Genomic DNA, 14,161 nt, shown 5'->3' on the forward strand with positions numbered 1-14,161 from the left:
ACAAATAAAATCCCGGCGGCGGGCCGCGGGCCGCGGGTTGGGGATAGCTGCTTCAGGGTGTGTAGTGTGTGCATGCGTTCCTTAAGCTGCGCGTCTACTGCATCGGAATCGGAGCGTACGGAGCGTCGTCATTTACGAAATGCCGATGGGGTGCGTCCACTGCATTCGGATTCCGCATCGGCAATTTAGTTATTAATGTATATATGAAATGTGTGTGTTAACGCTTTGGAGTTAAGGTTGGATTTTCTATGTTCAGTTTTGATACTTTGTTTCTATGCGCTTTGACTCTGCACTAAATATATAAATTGACCCATAGACGCGGCTGCGGATGACGTCATCGGCATAAATTCCGGTCTCAGGCGCAGAAATGCCGATGCCGTGCACTGGGCACGCAGTACCATACAAATCAATACAAAGCAACAAATCCGTACGCTCCGATTCCGATCCAGTGCACGCGCAACTTTATAGAGAGTTCACTGTCAAAGTAGCAGCGCTGAAAGCAAATTTGTATGGGCAAATTAATTGTAGTGATTATTATATTCTCTTTGGCTGGGGCACTCTCCCACACACGTAACACGAATAAAGTAGTATTTTAGTTACTTATTTGTTAATTGGCAGTTAATGTAATCTGAGAACTCTGAAACTACTGTCTTATCTCAACGAACAGTTGATAATTATTCCGTAGCTGAGGAATCAGGGGTCACAATAACATTATATTATGGTCAGATTGTTAAGAATTGATAATTGACCGAATTTAAAGTAAAACTAACAACTAGGTACTTGTTCTAATCCGTTGTAAGTTGTAACCATGTAATCAGAATATAACATTGAATTAGGATTTTAATGTAATAACAGTTTGCCTTTATCTACGGTTTTCATTAGGTAAATCGTAGACGTATTTATATAGCTCGTTACTTTTTAATGCAACACAACAAGCTCAAAAGAGCCGACTCACGTCCTTACGTTCTTTATTATTATGATAATATTATTCACGAATTATAATAAGTTATTACTTTTAGGATCCTCCTTTTGTACTAGCCCAGAGTTGCTATAAAAAAATATTTGACAAATGACTGCTGTCGCGTGTCAAATGTCAATATAATTTGACATTTGCGCGAGTTTCGAAATTGTTGAATGTTGTTGGTATTTTGTGTTAAAAACAAATAAAATAGAGTAATAATAAAAGTGCATTAAATAATCATACTTTAACTATTACGTTTGTTATTCATACAAGAATAAAATCCAGTTACTAAAGTACTATTTACTGAAGCAGTATGGTTCGTATTTGGAAATCGATTGATTTGTATGTAGCGTGTTATCTTACGTATCTAGGATACTAATTTTAAACTTTTTAGGCTACAACAGTTAGTAATCCACAGAAAAAACCTGTTACATCTAATAATGGCCCCACGACGGGAGTACGAAAGAAGTCTGGACCGAAGTTTGAATTATCAGATGAACAAAAAAGAGATATCAAGGAGGCTTTCGATTTGTTTGATACTGAAAACACCGGGACAATTGATACAAAAGAACTAAAAGTTGCAATACGAGCCCTTGGGTTTGAGCCCAAAAAGGAGGAAATAAAAAGAATGATAGCTGAAATAGATAAAGGAGATGGAAAAGTGACATTCGAGGACTTCTTGGATTTAATGACTGTTAAAATGGCAGAAAAAGATACCAAGGAAGAAATCATGAAAGCGTTCAAATTGTTTGATCACGATGAAACTGGTGAGTAACACAATGTTAAAAAATACCTTTGTGCATAATATCACATTTTATCATCGTAACAATTGAAAAGCTATTGTGTCTGCGATTCCCACGATTTAGATATTAAATAACATGTTTAATAGGTAAAAATTAATGTTCTTTTTCAAATACAAGATTCTTTATTGCAGGTAAAATATCTTTTAAGAACCTTAAGAGAGTAGCTCGGGAACTGGGTGAAAACTTAACAGATGAGGAACTTCACGAAATGATTGATGAAGCTGATAGGGACGGAGACGGTGAGATAAACCAAGAAGAGTTCCTGCGTATTATGAAAAAAACTAGCTTATACTAAGATATAATGACGAGGAATGCACAACTATGTTTGATATATTCTGTACACACACCATGTATTTGCAAAGTATAGATGTTACATTACAGTCAAGAAGATAATGTGGCCCATAGAATATGTTTTGATTATAAGATAACATGAGGTGTTTAATACTTAAGAATCTCTGAGTTACATTTTCAAAGTTGCATCATCTGATAACATGTTATAATAATTTGCTATCTCTTCATTATTGACTATGTAAATACAGCCTATCAGAATAACATTATTTTTTGCGACTACATAGTTAAAAGAGTAATTTTTAAATCTAGAATCTTGTGGCCTATTAGTTCTAAGAAAGTGAACATCTTGAAGTGTTTTATAGTATTAGCACAAACATAAATGTAACAAAGTATTATTCGAGGAATTGATTAAAATTTAAAATTATGATATAACCTAACCAAATACTATGCTGCCATAGTAAATTGTATGACAGAAACACTATTGAAACTTTAGAGCATACATTATATAGAAACAAAAATAAAATTATTATAACACATTCTATAATTTATAATACCCAGTTATTTAAGTTTTAAATTTTATTTATTACCAAGTACAGTACAAGACAATATGTCCCCTTTCAAGATGAACTATGTGCACTGTGCACATTATTTAAAATGAAATAAAATAAACTCACAAGTCATAAGGAACATTTATTACGAGACAAAACTGTAATAACATTTTTTTACAACCTCCCAACATATAAAAATATAACAATTTTAACCATTTCATAGATCCGATTTTTTAAATTTAATATAAGTACTTAACTTTAAATTTTTTACATGTATCTTTCTATAAAGTATTTTAGGAAGACTCCCAATTTTTTTTAAGTATTTAATTTTAAGGCTTTTATGTCTAAAGAAGCATGATTGTAAACTGCCACTATGTTGTGTCTCAAGAATATAAAAGTATAAAAATTATTTTGTATTCATTTGTGCTTAGACTTAAGGATATGAACATGATTGATGTTATGACAAACATTTGTTAATATCAGAGGATCCCTTAAACAATTATTATAAAGTTATTATTGTTACAGTCAATTGAACAAATAGTTTGGCTGAGATTCAAAGAACACTGATAAGGATTGCACAATGCTTAAGTCATGGAAACCTACTGTGAAAAAAAATATTATTTGATTATAACATAATCAGTTTATATAGTTATTTAAGTAGATCTTTCCAGTACATTTCCTTCTGCTTGCCCAAAGTAGGCTTTGTGACACATTTTGACAAATAACCCAACTTCCACTACCCCTGGTAGCATCTTTATTTCATTGTTTACAGTCTCCCAGTCGAGGTCTTGATTAGCAAACATCCAGTCCAGGATGAAATTACCATTATCTGTGACAACAGGCCCTGCTTTGGCAATAGCATTTCTCAATTTGATTTCACCTCCAAACATTGATGTAATTTTGTTTTTTAAAGGCACATAAGCTAGCGGTACAACTTCTATCGGTATTCCTTTTTTATATCTATCGCCTAACTTCACCGAGTCCTTTGTGTAGTCGGCTATGATGATAAGCTTTTTGGAACATGAAGCTACAATTTTTTCTTGCAGCAAACATCCTCCGCCACCTTTGATCAGAGTCATATTTGCGTCGACTTCATCGGCGCCATCTATAGTCACATCTATCACTGGGTTGGTCTCGAGCTCACCTAGGATCAGTTTATGTTTGGTGATTAATTGTTTCGCTTGGAAGGACGTAGGAATACAGATCACCTTCAAATTCTCAGTTTCCACTCGCTCCGCTAAACGTTGCACTGCATAAACGACAGTTGACCCACTTCCTACTCCAAAAACACAGTCGTTAGTAACAAACTCATCGACGGCCCGGTACGCAGCTACTTGTTTAGCTTGCTCTAAAGACATATTGATGCTTTTGTGCACTTTACTCACGCGATTGGGCCTACAGATATTGCTACTTTCAACAAGCGCTTTTTTAAATAATGCTATGCATTTGAAGCGCATAGGATACTTTTATTTTTAGGAATGTTATGTCACGAACTATTAATGATACAAATCTTGCAGTAAGGGTTATTGCACTTTAAACAGCTTGACACATGTAGGATGTACGTTTATATTTAATTATATTTAAACTTCAATACACATTTGAACCGTCTTGTACGATCTTTTATTTGTAATCGCCGCACGTTTTACAATATCTGATAACTCCTTCTTCTTCTTACTTATGTGTCAAACGTCAAAATATGACTGACATTTCTCATGACGTTTAATCTTTTTTTTTTCTTATTATGGCACTTCGGCTATAAAACCATGGCCAGTTTCGAGTAAATGGCGGGAAACAATGTTCTAGTATAGTACAATTTTTTGCATCGTTTTCTTATTACATCAGGTCTAAAGTCTAGTCAAAGTCTAAGTAAAAGTCAACACAGTCAAGAAGTCAAGTCAGTCGATTCAGTAAAGTAGATTCAGTAAAAACGCTTTACTGAAACTTTCGATGGAGTTTTGGAGGGAACACAAAATAGCACGTTTCTGGTTATTACATCACTTTCCTACACTTGTGCATGAAAACGAATATCTAATGGTTAATATCCTACCAATATTACACATCAAAAACCCAGTTAACACATTTTTTTGAAAATAATTCAATAACACAACATCACTCTTTCACATTCCCGGCATAACTCCGTTTAATCTTTTTCCTCTGCAAAAAAGCGTAAGGATAGCGGCACTGCACTGCGCCAGAATATTAAGGCGAATAGAGTCGTGAAATGGTCATTTTGTTTTTCTAACTACTTATTCATTTCTGTAAGGAAAGAGTTGAAAAAAATATATGTGAAAGATCAGTTCAACATCTAATATATCAACATTTTTTGCTGCTGTATGTCTTACCCTTGCCTCAATAAAAAAATAATACGTGACATTGATTTGCAATTTGAAATCGGATCTTCTCCTAAACGGCTGGGATATATGCATATTTTTTTTTCATAGATATATTTGAAATCTATTATTCTTGAATATCTGTATTTTTTATAAAAATCAAACAATATTTTCTATTGAAAGATATCGAAAAACACTATTTACGAATGATTTGGTTCAAAGGTGGTATGCGCGGGCGCGGGCGGCAGTCGTCCGCTAGCATTCAGACGGGGAGGTTGTGCCTCTCGTTGCCAAACCTTGCCGAGCTATCGAGCGTCTGTTTGTGTGCATAGAACACTACAATATTTCGACGGTCCCTACGTATAAAAGCTCAAGTCCGAAATAGCAATTTTTGAAGTGAAAACTTCTTTAGCGGCGTTGAGCACTTTTGTGGGATGTGTAAAAACTGTGAAACTCGCGTCAGATTCTCGTGCTGATCGAAAAACCGTAAGACGGTTGGAGAGTAGTGTTGTAACATCGAAATCGATTAATCGAACAATCGATTGTTTTTTTTCGATTGTCGATATTTTTTAATCGATTGTAAGGGTTTCGATTAATTAAAAAAAAGATTTTTAAAAAATCGATTTTCATAAATTTGGTTAAAAAAAATTGTAAGGGTTTCGATTAATTAAAAAAATCGTTTTTTAAAATTCGATTTTCATAAAAAATGTGTTAAAAAAATAATGCACAACGTTAATGATCAAGTTTTCACTTCTGCCGGCACTACCGGAGTGCAACCCGTCTTTTTTTACTGCATCATGCACTTCCATATAATGAGACGCATTATTCCTACATTTTTTTAAAAATGAAAATAAAAGGGGGCAAACCAGCAAACGGGTCACCTGATGGAAAGCAACTTCCGTCGCCCATGGACACTCGCAGCATCAGAAGAGCTGCAGGTGCGTTGCCGGCCTTTCAAGAGGGAATAGGGTAATAGGGAAGGGATGGGAAGGGAATAGAGGAGGGTAGGGAAGGAAATGGGATTGGGCCTCCGGTAAACTCACTCACTCGGCGAAACACAGCGCAAGCGCTGTTTCACGCCGGTTTTCTGTGAGAACGTGGTATTCCTCCGGTCGAGCCGGCCCATTCGTGCCGAAGCATGGCTCTCCCACATAATTTTTTTTTCTATCAGAAGTAATTCCAAAGATAAGAAGACGTAAATGACAACAAGTTGACAGTTGTGTTAGATTTTACTGTGGTAGATGCGGACATCTATAGTCTATACTTACCGTCTTGTACCGCGTTTGAAATTACGCGCCTTTCCGCGCGAACATGGATATGCCATACAGTTTGTTCTTATGGTTCTTATTTACAGGGAGCGCTGCACGCGGGCAGAGTAGACAGAAAAAACACAATAAACTTTTGATACTTGCGCTATTTGCTAATACCAAAAAAAGTAGCTTCTCAAACTTTTTTTTTGCTTTTTTGGTATTAGCGCAGGTATCAAAAGTTTATTTTGTTCGTTGATTTGCTTAGCTATTATAAGAGTGACTAATTAAACGCGGGTGTGCTCATATTCAGTGAATTTATATTATGTACTATTATTATACAATATATTATATACATGTATTTTTTTATAATATAGTTTAGCAATGTAAATGAAGTCATGTCTTACATGTCCGTTTCTACCTATGAGGCAGCGAGTAATTTATAGACTTGTTATCATATTATACGTTCAGTTATTACGAGACTTTTGTTCTTTTTCAGTGCGACTCGTGCCACAAATTCTGTCAATTTCAAACTAATATGAGTCTTTGGGTAATCAGCAACGTGAAATAATAGCTGCACTGGAGACTGAAGCTTCATTTCATAATGAACAACCATCAGTGCCATTGTAATGGATATAGAGCAAAGAAATCGCGTTGTTGTTGTATGAGGCCCCCACAATAATAATAATTAATTTTATTTTAATTTTACTAAAATATTTTGTTCTAATAGCGCCAACAAAAATACTTAATTTGGGAAAATTTCTTTATTACGGTTCTTTAGGTAAAGCTTGGTGATAGACGACAGATATAAAGTCAAATAGGCTCCTGTTTTCAACCATTAAGCTTGGAAACCTAAAAACTTGAAAATATAATATTATAATTATTTATTTATAAACATAAAAGAAAATATTTTTATGTTTGTGGCTTTGCAAGAACATTGAGAATGATTTTCGAATGGTTTTTTGTCTACTTACTTACTCTAAGTTAACGTAGACTTTGCAAAAATATCATAATATAATATCATACCTCCTGCAACTGTTCGCTATCATTTCACGCGAAAAATATACCATCCTAATCACCTTGATGAGTGGCCGTCTTCCACCGTGCGCTTTTCGCGTAACTTTCTGCCGCGCACTGTAAAACTCTGGAACGAACTGTCACCAGCAGTATTTTCGGGCCTATACAACCTGCAAACCTTTAAGAAGAAAGCGTATACCCTCTTACAAGGCCGGCAACGCACCTGCAGCTCTTCTGATGTTGCGAGCGTCCATGGGCAATGGTAGTTGCTTTCCATCAGGTGACCCGTTTGCTCGTTTGCTCCCTTATTTTATAAAAAAAAAATATTTAAAAATCATAGCAACGACGCATCTTGTAAATAAAATCAGTTTTTAACCTCATTATGTCTTTGTTTAACAGCGTAGATTTACCTATTTTAATAAACTCAGTTTAAATATAAGTCTTTGTTATAACTACCCCGTCAACGGCTACTTAAAAATTATATCATGCCACTTAACGACTTCTCTATAATTATTATGACTTTTAGTCGAGACATTACGGTCAACGTCTTGACGAGTTGTCCTTTAGTCATTAAATATAAGGTATCATTCAATGAATGCGCTAGTGATTCAATCGAGTCGCAGATTAAACCAGATGACTGCGACATAATATTATAATATATTTTAAATATTTCAACGTAAAAATTGACATGTACGACTTAACCGTTAAAGGCAGTCTTGAATTATTGTCAGCGTAAAAACGGTCATCTTGCAATTTTGGCGGAAACATTGCATTGTTACAAATATTTGTAATTGTTTTAGGTATATCATTACAAACGGCATACTGCCTACATTAAACTTTACACAGCAACAAAAAATATTGTGTCTTTGTTTTATGATAATCTACAGTAACAGTTTGAATCTTAAAAATGATTTTCCTGAAAACCACTACTTTTGACATGTAGCTTTATATGTAGCGACCGTCGAATTAGGCAGTGATAAGTAAAGAGTGCGAAGTTCGTCATTCGCGCCGCGCCGCGCGCTAGTAATCTACGTTCGATGTTTTCGTGCGGGGAATGCAGGGCAGGGGACCTAAAAACGTCCAAGGTCATCGAGGACTCTATGCGCCTTAAGAGGATTCCACACCGCCATTTTTTCCATACAAACGTTGTCCCCTGTTTCCTCCCTAGATAATGCTAGTAGAGTTATAATTTTTTTCCTGAATATCTACGGCCACTAATACAATGTCCCTATGTTTTCTTTTTTTTCATAATTTAATTATTAAATAAGATATGAACGTTCAAAAACCCAAAAAAATGGCCAGATTTTCCACTGTGTTCAAACGTCCAGAAAACAGATTTGGATAGATTATACAAAAAAAGCAAAACATAGGAACACAGCTCAAGCCTTCTTTTAATCTTTAATGAAAAAAGTACTTAAATCGGTTAAGTTTTGGAGAAGGAATCAGGGGACAACGAATCGTTGATTTTCTGGATTTTCTGCAGTTGTCTCTATCGCGTTCTGCGGTATAGGCTTGAGGTAAGGGAGACAGCTATAGATATTACACGTACTTTTTTTTCATTTCTCTAGCCGCTGTGATATCCTCTTAAGTACAAAACTAAACTTTTTTTAAAGAGCTTATACCAGTAGTACTCAAGCTTTTTTATACCACAGGCCATTTTAGGCCACAAAAATTTTTTTCTAGCGCATGCTTCTCGCATGAAAAGACGTAAGACTGACTTATCTACCACATGCATGCGCAAGCCATATTCTTGCCGAGATCGTCGGCGTATAAACAATGTTTCTCAAAGAAGAACTATTTCTTCTGCTTTTATTTATCCAGTGTTTGCTAGTGACAAAATTGATAATGCATAAATAAAATATCTTATGCGTATTTTTTTTATTCCTGTCGGAATAATCTTTCGATTTGATCTTTCACGGAGCGAGCAGAGATTTTTATAATTCAATGAATTCAGTTGCAAACTGACGATTTAATATAATATGGACGTTATTCTGCCATTTTATAGCAGCGTGCGCGCATTTTAACACCATTTGACTGACAAAGAGCGGCTTGAACACTGAACGTCCAACCACACTCGCAGACAAGTTCCTACACGAAGGCTTGCGCATGCCTTAATTTCAAGCAAGTTTAAAAACCATCAAGCCAAACTTTGGGGCTTGCGCGTACTACTATTTTACCAACTACATGCACAATGTTCAGTGTTCAAGCTGGTATGCGCAAGCAAATCTGTAGTCAAGCATGCACGTGTGGTAGGCGCCTAAATTAATTCGACTTGACCAATGTCAGAGTAGACAGAATATTGCGGACACAGATTATTTGCGGACGTGTTTTATTCTCTGTCTCTGCACCTTCCAAATCAAAAGCAAGCTTAGCACCTCGCAACCCATATTTTATTATTTAACAGCTACTATGTAGCGGATTGGTCCGCATAGATACATACACTTCATACATGTAGTCATCATAGTCTTTAGCCATGTAACGCCTCCGTGGTCCAGTGGTTCAGAGCGTGGCTCTTGACTCGTAGGTTCGTTCCACGTGTTGGAAACACATTGTTATTTCCAAGTTTCGTTAGGACAATGCAGACTGATCACCTGATTGTCTGACAAGTTGTCAGACAATCAGGCGATCAGTCTGCATTGACAAGTAAGATGATCCATGCGTCGGATGGGCATGTAAAAATCGGTCCTGCGCCTGATCTCTCGCCAGTCGTGTCGGTCGTCCATCCCACTGCGTTATGAGAGAAAAGGAATAGAGAGTGCTCTTGTGTACTGTGCACACACTTGGGCACTATAAAATTACTCCTGCGTAACTGGTCTGAAACTGGCGACCGTCACCGAAACTGGTGTGGGGAGTTATTAGTATTTAGCCATGTCCATGACTGTCCATTCGGTAGTCTACGAAATGGCTAAAGCAACTCGTAGGCAATTACGAGGTGCGTAGCGTATAGGGTCGTAGCTTGCGAGCTTCGTAGCAGGTAGATTTTTAGTCATGTTCGTAGCTGCCTACGCCCGTAGCCTGCAAACTACGTAGTACGTAGTTTTTTTAGCTATGTTTGTAGCCTCTGCGTTACGTAGCAACTAGCACCTAGGTCGTAGTTACGTCTGGAGCTTCCGAGCTACGTAGTACGTAGATTTTTAGGCATGTACGTAGCTGCCTACGCCTTTATTATGTAGCCTGCGAGCTACGTAGTACGTAGTTTTTAGGGTTCCATACCCAAAGGGTAAAGACGGGACCCTATTACTAAGACTTCGTTGTCTGTCCGTCTGTCTGTCTCCAGGCTGTAACTCAAGAACGGTAATAGCTAGATAATTGAAATTTTCACAGATTGTGTATATCTGTGGCCGCTATAACAACAAATACTAAAAACAACATAAAATTAATATTTAAGAGGGGCATCCGATACAAGAAACGTGATTGTTCTTTAATATTTAGTAATAATATTAAAATAAAATAAAAAATTAAGGGGGGCTCATGTGAGCCAGCAACAGAGCAAAATTTTTTGTACTTATGTTTTTTGTATGTACAAACCTGGACTAAGTCTACCTGCAGTATACTATCACCTTAAACCGAGACTGAACTACCGTTAATGATGATGAAACAATTCAATATTGTATGTGCTTATCGTATCGTGCCGAAGAACATAATGGACGTTGCAATTTTGTAAGCGTATAGAAACACAATCCAACTGTAGTAGCCAATTTTCCGCCAAACACCAGCGAGTAATATGCTATTTCGTTTGTTCGCGAGACAACCGTTTCATGTGGTAACTATTTCACGCTCGATTTCGTCTCCACCACTAAAACAGGGCTTTAGATATCCTAGCCCGTATATTCTGTTAGAGAATTTTTCCAATATCTTTTCAGTTTAGAGCGTATGTTGCGAATTTTTCGAAAAATAATGTACGTAAAATAAGAGGTTGTTAAGACCGAAGACTAGCGTGTTACTAATGTACTTCGGGAACGTCGTCAAAATAAGACAATTGCCGATATAGTGATTGGGTTGAAATTATTTTATGTCCTGGTAGATATTATGCAGTACTTGTTAAGTTACTATTTGGCTAAGCAGATAGGTACAATGACATAATTTCTTCTTCATGTTAACCTCGGTGGTAGGATTTAGTTGCATAAATCATTCTTAAGTGATATGCATTTACTACGACGTAGTGACAGTATCAATAAGCAAACTTGAAAGCTAGAAGCTGTTGTAAGTACTAGTTTGCACTCTGAGATCTCGAGAGCTAAAGGAGATCCGATACAATGATATCTTTGACCGGACAATCAAGAGCACCATCCCGACAAACATGTTTACAGCTGGCGTAGAATTTCAAGGAGAATAATGGTTAGGAAAAACAATCTTACAAAATATAACGCCAAAGAAAGATCCTCCCTCGCGCACTCACTACAATGCATTAGATATTTTTGGATGGGTGATGGTATGATGAATGAAAATGATTCTCCAATATATTCTTAAGGGATCCCGATCTTACTTAGCCGTTATCCGCACGGTCGGTTTATTTCAATTTCCTTCATAAAAGACGCCATTCTCGGATTTGAAGTAGATTTATCATGCTCGGATAAAGCGGGCACTTTTTGTGCTTTTCTTGTGCCTGGATCTGACCCGAGATCTATCCACTTAATGTGAATAATGGTGTGCGATGGAAAACGAATGCGAGCCGGGACACAAAAGACAACAATACGGAGCGATTTTAAGATTTGATACAGGGCTCGGGGAATTACCGGCGTGTTCCGACCTCGCGGGCGTATCGTTGTATCGACGAAAACCTCTTTTCCGAGAGTCAAACTTATTATAGGTCTACCAGAATCTGATGGCTTTTGACGGCAGATTTTCAAAAAATATCCTTGATCATTGGATACATTTTTATATTTGCATGTTTAACACACAGAATCAGCCGCTATAAGGCAAAAAAGGATCAAAATGTTTTATTCCAATTTAGTACGCCGGTATTGCTAGAGTCAATTTACTTTCTCACTTTTTGCCATCAGATTCTGGTAGACCTATGCAAATGATCACTATAAATAAGTGAGTTAAAATACATACCGTATGTTCTACCTCAATACATACCGTATGTTCTACCTCAATACTACGCAAAAGTAGGAGCAGAGGGCGCCGCTAGCACATATAGACAGTCTATATGTGCTTGTTGTCTATAATAGACAACAATCTGAGCAAAATCACACACACATGACATACGTAATATCAAAATATTGATAGAAACGTTGTCAAACGTCGAACACTGCCTCTAGTGGGACAACGTTGCAGTAATAATATGGACGCTGTTAAGAATTTGTGTACCATCCCACAAAAAAACGTAATGAGTTATAAATATAAATAAATAAATCTTTTATTGCAACCATACAGGTCATATCTTTAAATTGCAATGAAATTTACTTTAAATAGAATTTAGAATTAAGTATCAAAAGTAGACTTTAAGCATAATATTATGAACCATCGCTCAACGATTCATATGTGCAAAGTAGTGACTTTCGGCATATGAATCACTGAACAATGATTCATATACTCAAAGTCAAACCTGTTTGCTAACACTTTCAGAATGGTGTTGTCGCTGCCCCTCACCCTGCGCGCCAGAGATGTGCACCGCTTCCGCATGGTCGTATAAAAACAATCCACGCAGGCGTCGGAAAACATCCTCGACGAGCTGCAGTACCGCAGCAGCGCCAACACCACTCTGAAATGTGTGAAAAGTTAAAAATGCGGCCATATTCATTAGATCATATTTTAGAACAAGACTGCATTCATAGCTCAACAAAAAATGCGGGTTAGTACACAAACGCTTCAAAGCGATCACTATTTATCCTAGTATCAAAATTCAAAGTACAGTGTACTATCGCAGTATGAATTATGATAGACTACAAGGCGCAAGCAGGGCTAAAATGGTCACATTTAGCAATTCCTCTCAATCAATTCAGCAAATGAATTGTCAAAACTGTCAATCTGACAAAATATTATGTCAAATTAGTACGAATTACTAGACATGAATTGTTGCAAGTAGACTTGCAATTTGCGATTTAAAAAAAATGAATCATATTATTATGATTCATAATAATAGGTATTATTCTCCAAAGGGATCATTTTAGCCCCGCAGAACACATCCGCAAGTGGGTGCCCCTGCCCGGGGCCCCGGGTAATCGATGTCTGAGTAACAGACGTCCCGTCAGCCGCGTGCTCTGACGGAGACAGCCGCCGCTTGCCAACTGTCTGTCTGTCTGTCTGTCTGTGTAGGAGGCTACATAGACTCGTTTGTGAGCTATATAGTTTTTAAGTAAGTCAAAAGAGGTATAAGGAGTTGGGTCCTGAAACTTTAAAGCTAAAATTGGTGCAGTGCATTATTAGAACTTTTAAAACAATAATATTAACTAACATTGTGGTGCGTAAGCACGCGTTTTTACAATTTACAATTTAAAGTAAAAATAAAAACCTTTTATTTCCTGTAACTTACACAATTTTAGCAATTATACTTACTAAAAATTTACAAATATTGCTACTGTACATTTACTATTATCTCTACCTTAGTATGATAATATACGGTCTATATTATTACAAGTCATGCGTTCAAGACAAGTAGTTAACATGCCAAACAATATATTATTTCTTACAAGTAGTTAAAAAATAAAACGTAGACACTTTGATAGCAACTATCCGATCGCACCCCTATTTGAAGGGACGTAAGGTTTCGGTCGAGTTCAAGTCGACATATAAATTATAGTTAAATCTACTACTCTAATACAATTTGTAGTAAACCATGATCCCGACACTAAGGTCGTATTATCGGATTCAAAAAATGTAGGAAAAACATTCGATAAGAGGAAAATAGAGCTTAAGTTTTGGGATCAAAGTTGGGATTTGTTTGTCACTTGACACATGAGGAGGAGGGCAAGTTTTACAATGTTCGTGTGACGGTGGAACCTTTTTGTTCAGTCCTTTG

At 36.6% G+C, this 14,161-nt stretch overlaps 2 protein-coding genes across 2 annotated transcripts; one reads left to right on the forward strand and one right to left on the reverse strand.

Annotated features, from left to right (window-relative positions):
- The first annotated feature begins 1,145 nt into the window (after positions 1-1,145).
- Positions 1,146-2,307, forward strand: LOC121728558 (caltractin). Its single transcript, XM_042116729.1, has 3 exons — positions 1,146-1,277; positions 1,356-1,728; positions 1,896-2,307. The coding sequence occupies exons 1-3, from the start codon at positions 1,275-1,277 to the stop codon at positions 2,057-2,059; spliced, it is 540 nt and encodes a 179-aa protein (XP_041972663.1). The 5' UTR covers positions 1,146-1,274; the 3' UTR covers positions 2,060-2,307.
- A 425-nt stretch (positions 2,308-2,732) lies between these two features.
- On the reverse strand, positions 2,733-4,258 carry LOC121728557 (ribose-5-phosphate isomerase). The gene has a single exon (XM_042116728.1). It carries the CDS (start codon positions 4,058-4,060, stop codon positions 3,257-3,259), a length of 804 nt encoding a protein of 267 aa, XP_041972662.1. The 5' UTR covers positions 4,061-4,258; the 3' UTR covers positions 2,733-3,256.
- Positions 4,259-14,161: the final 9,903 nt, after the last annotated feature.

This window comes from Aricia agestis, chromosome 7 (assembly GCF_905147365.1).
Source record: "Aricia agestis chromosome 7, ilAriAges1.1, whole genome shotgun sequence".
NCBI classification, from domain to species: Eukaryota; Metazoa; Arthropoda; class Insecta; order Lepidoptera; family Lycaenidae; genus Aricia; species Aricia agestis.

Bases quoted from the DNA above. Each gene is read 5' to 3' on its own strand.
- LOC121728558 (XM_042116729.1), top strand. The intron at 1,729-1,895 runs GTGAGTAACACA...TCTTTATTGCAG, and splicing joins GTTTGATCACGATGAAACTG to GTAAAATATCTTTTAAGAAC.
- LOC121728557 (XM_042116728.1), bottom strand. From the start codon at position 4,060: ATGCGCTTCAAATGCATAGCATTATTTAAAAAAGCGCTTGTTGAAAGT.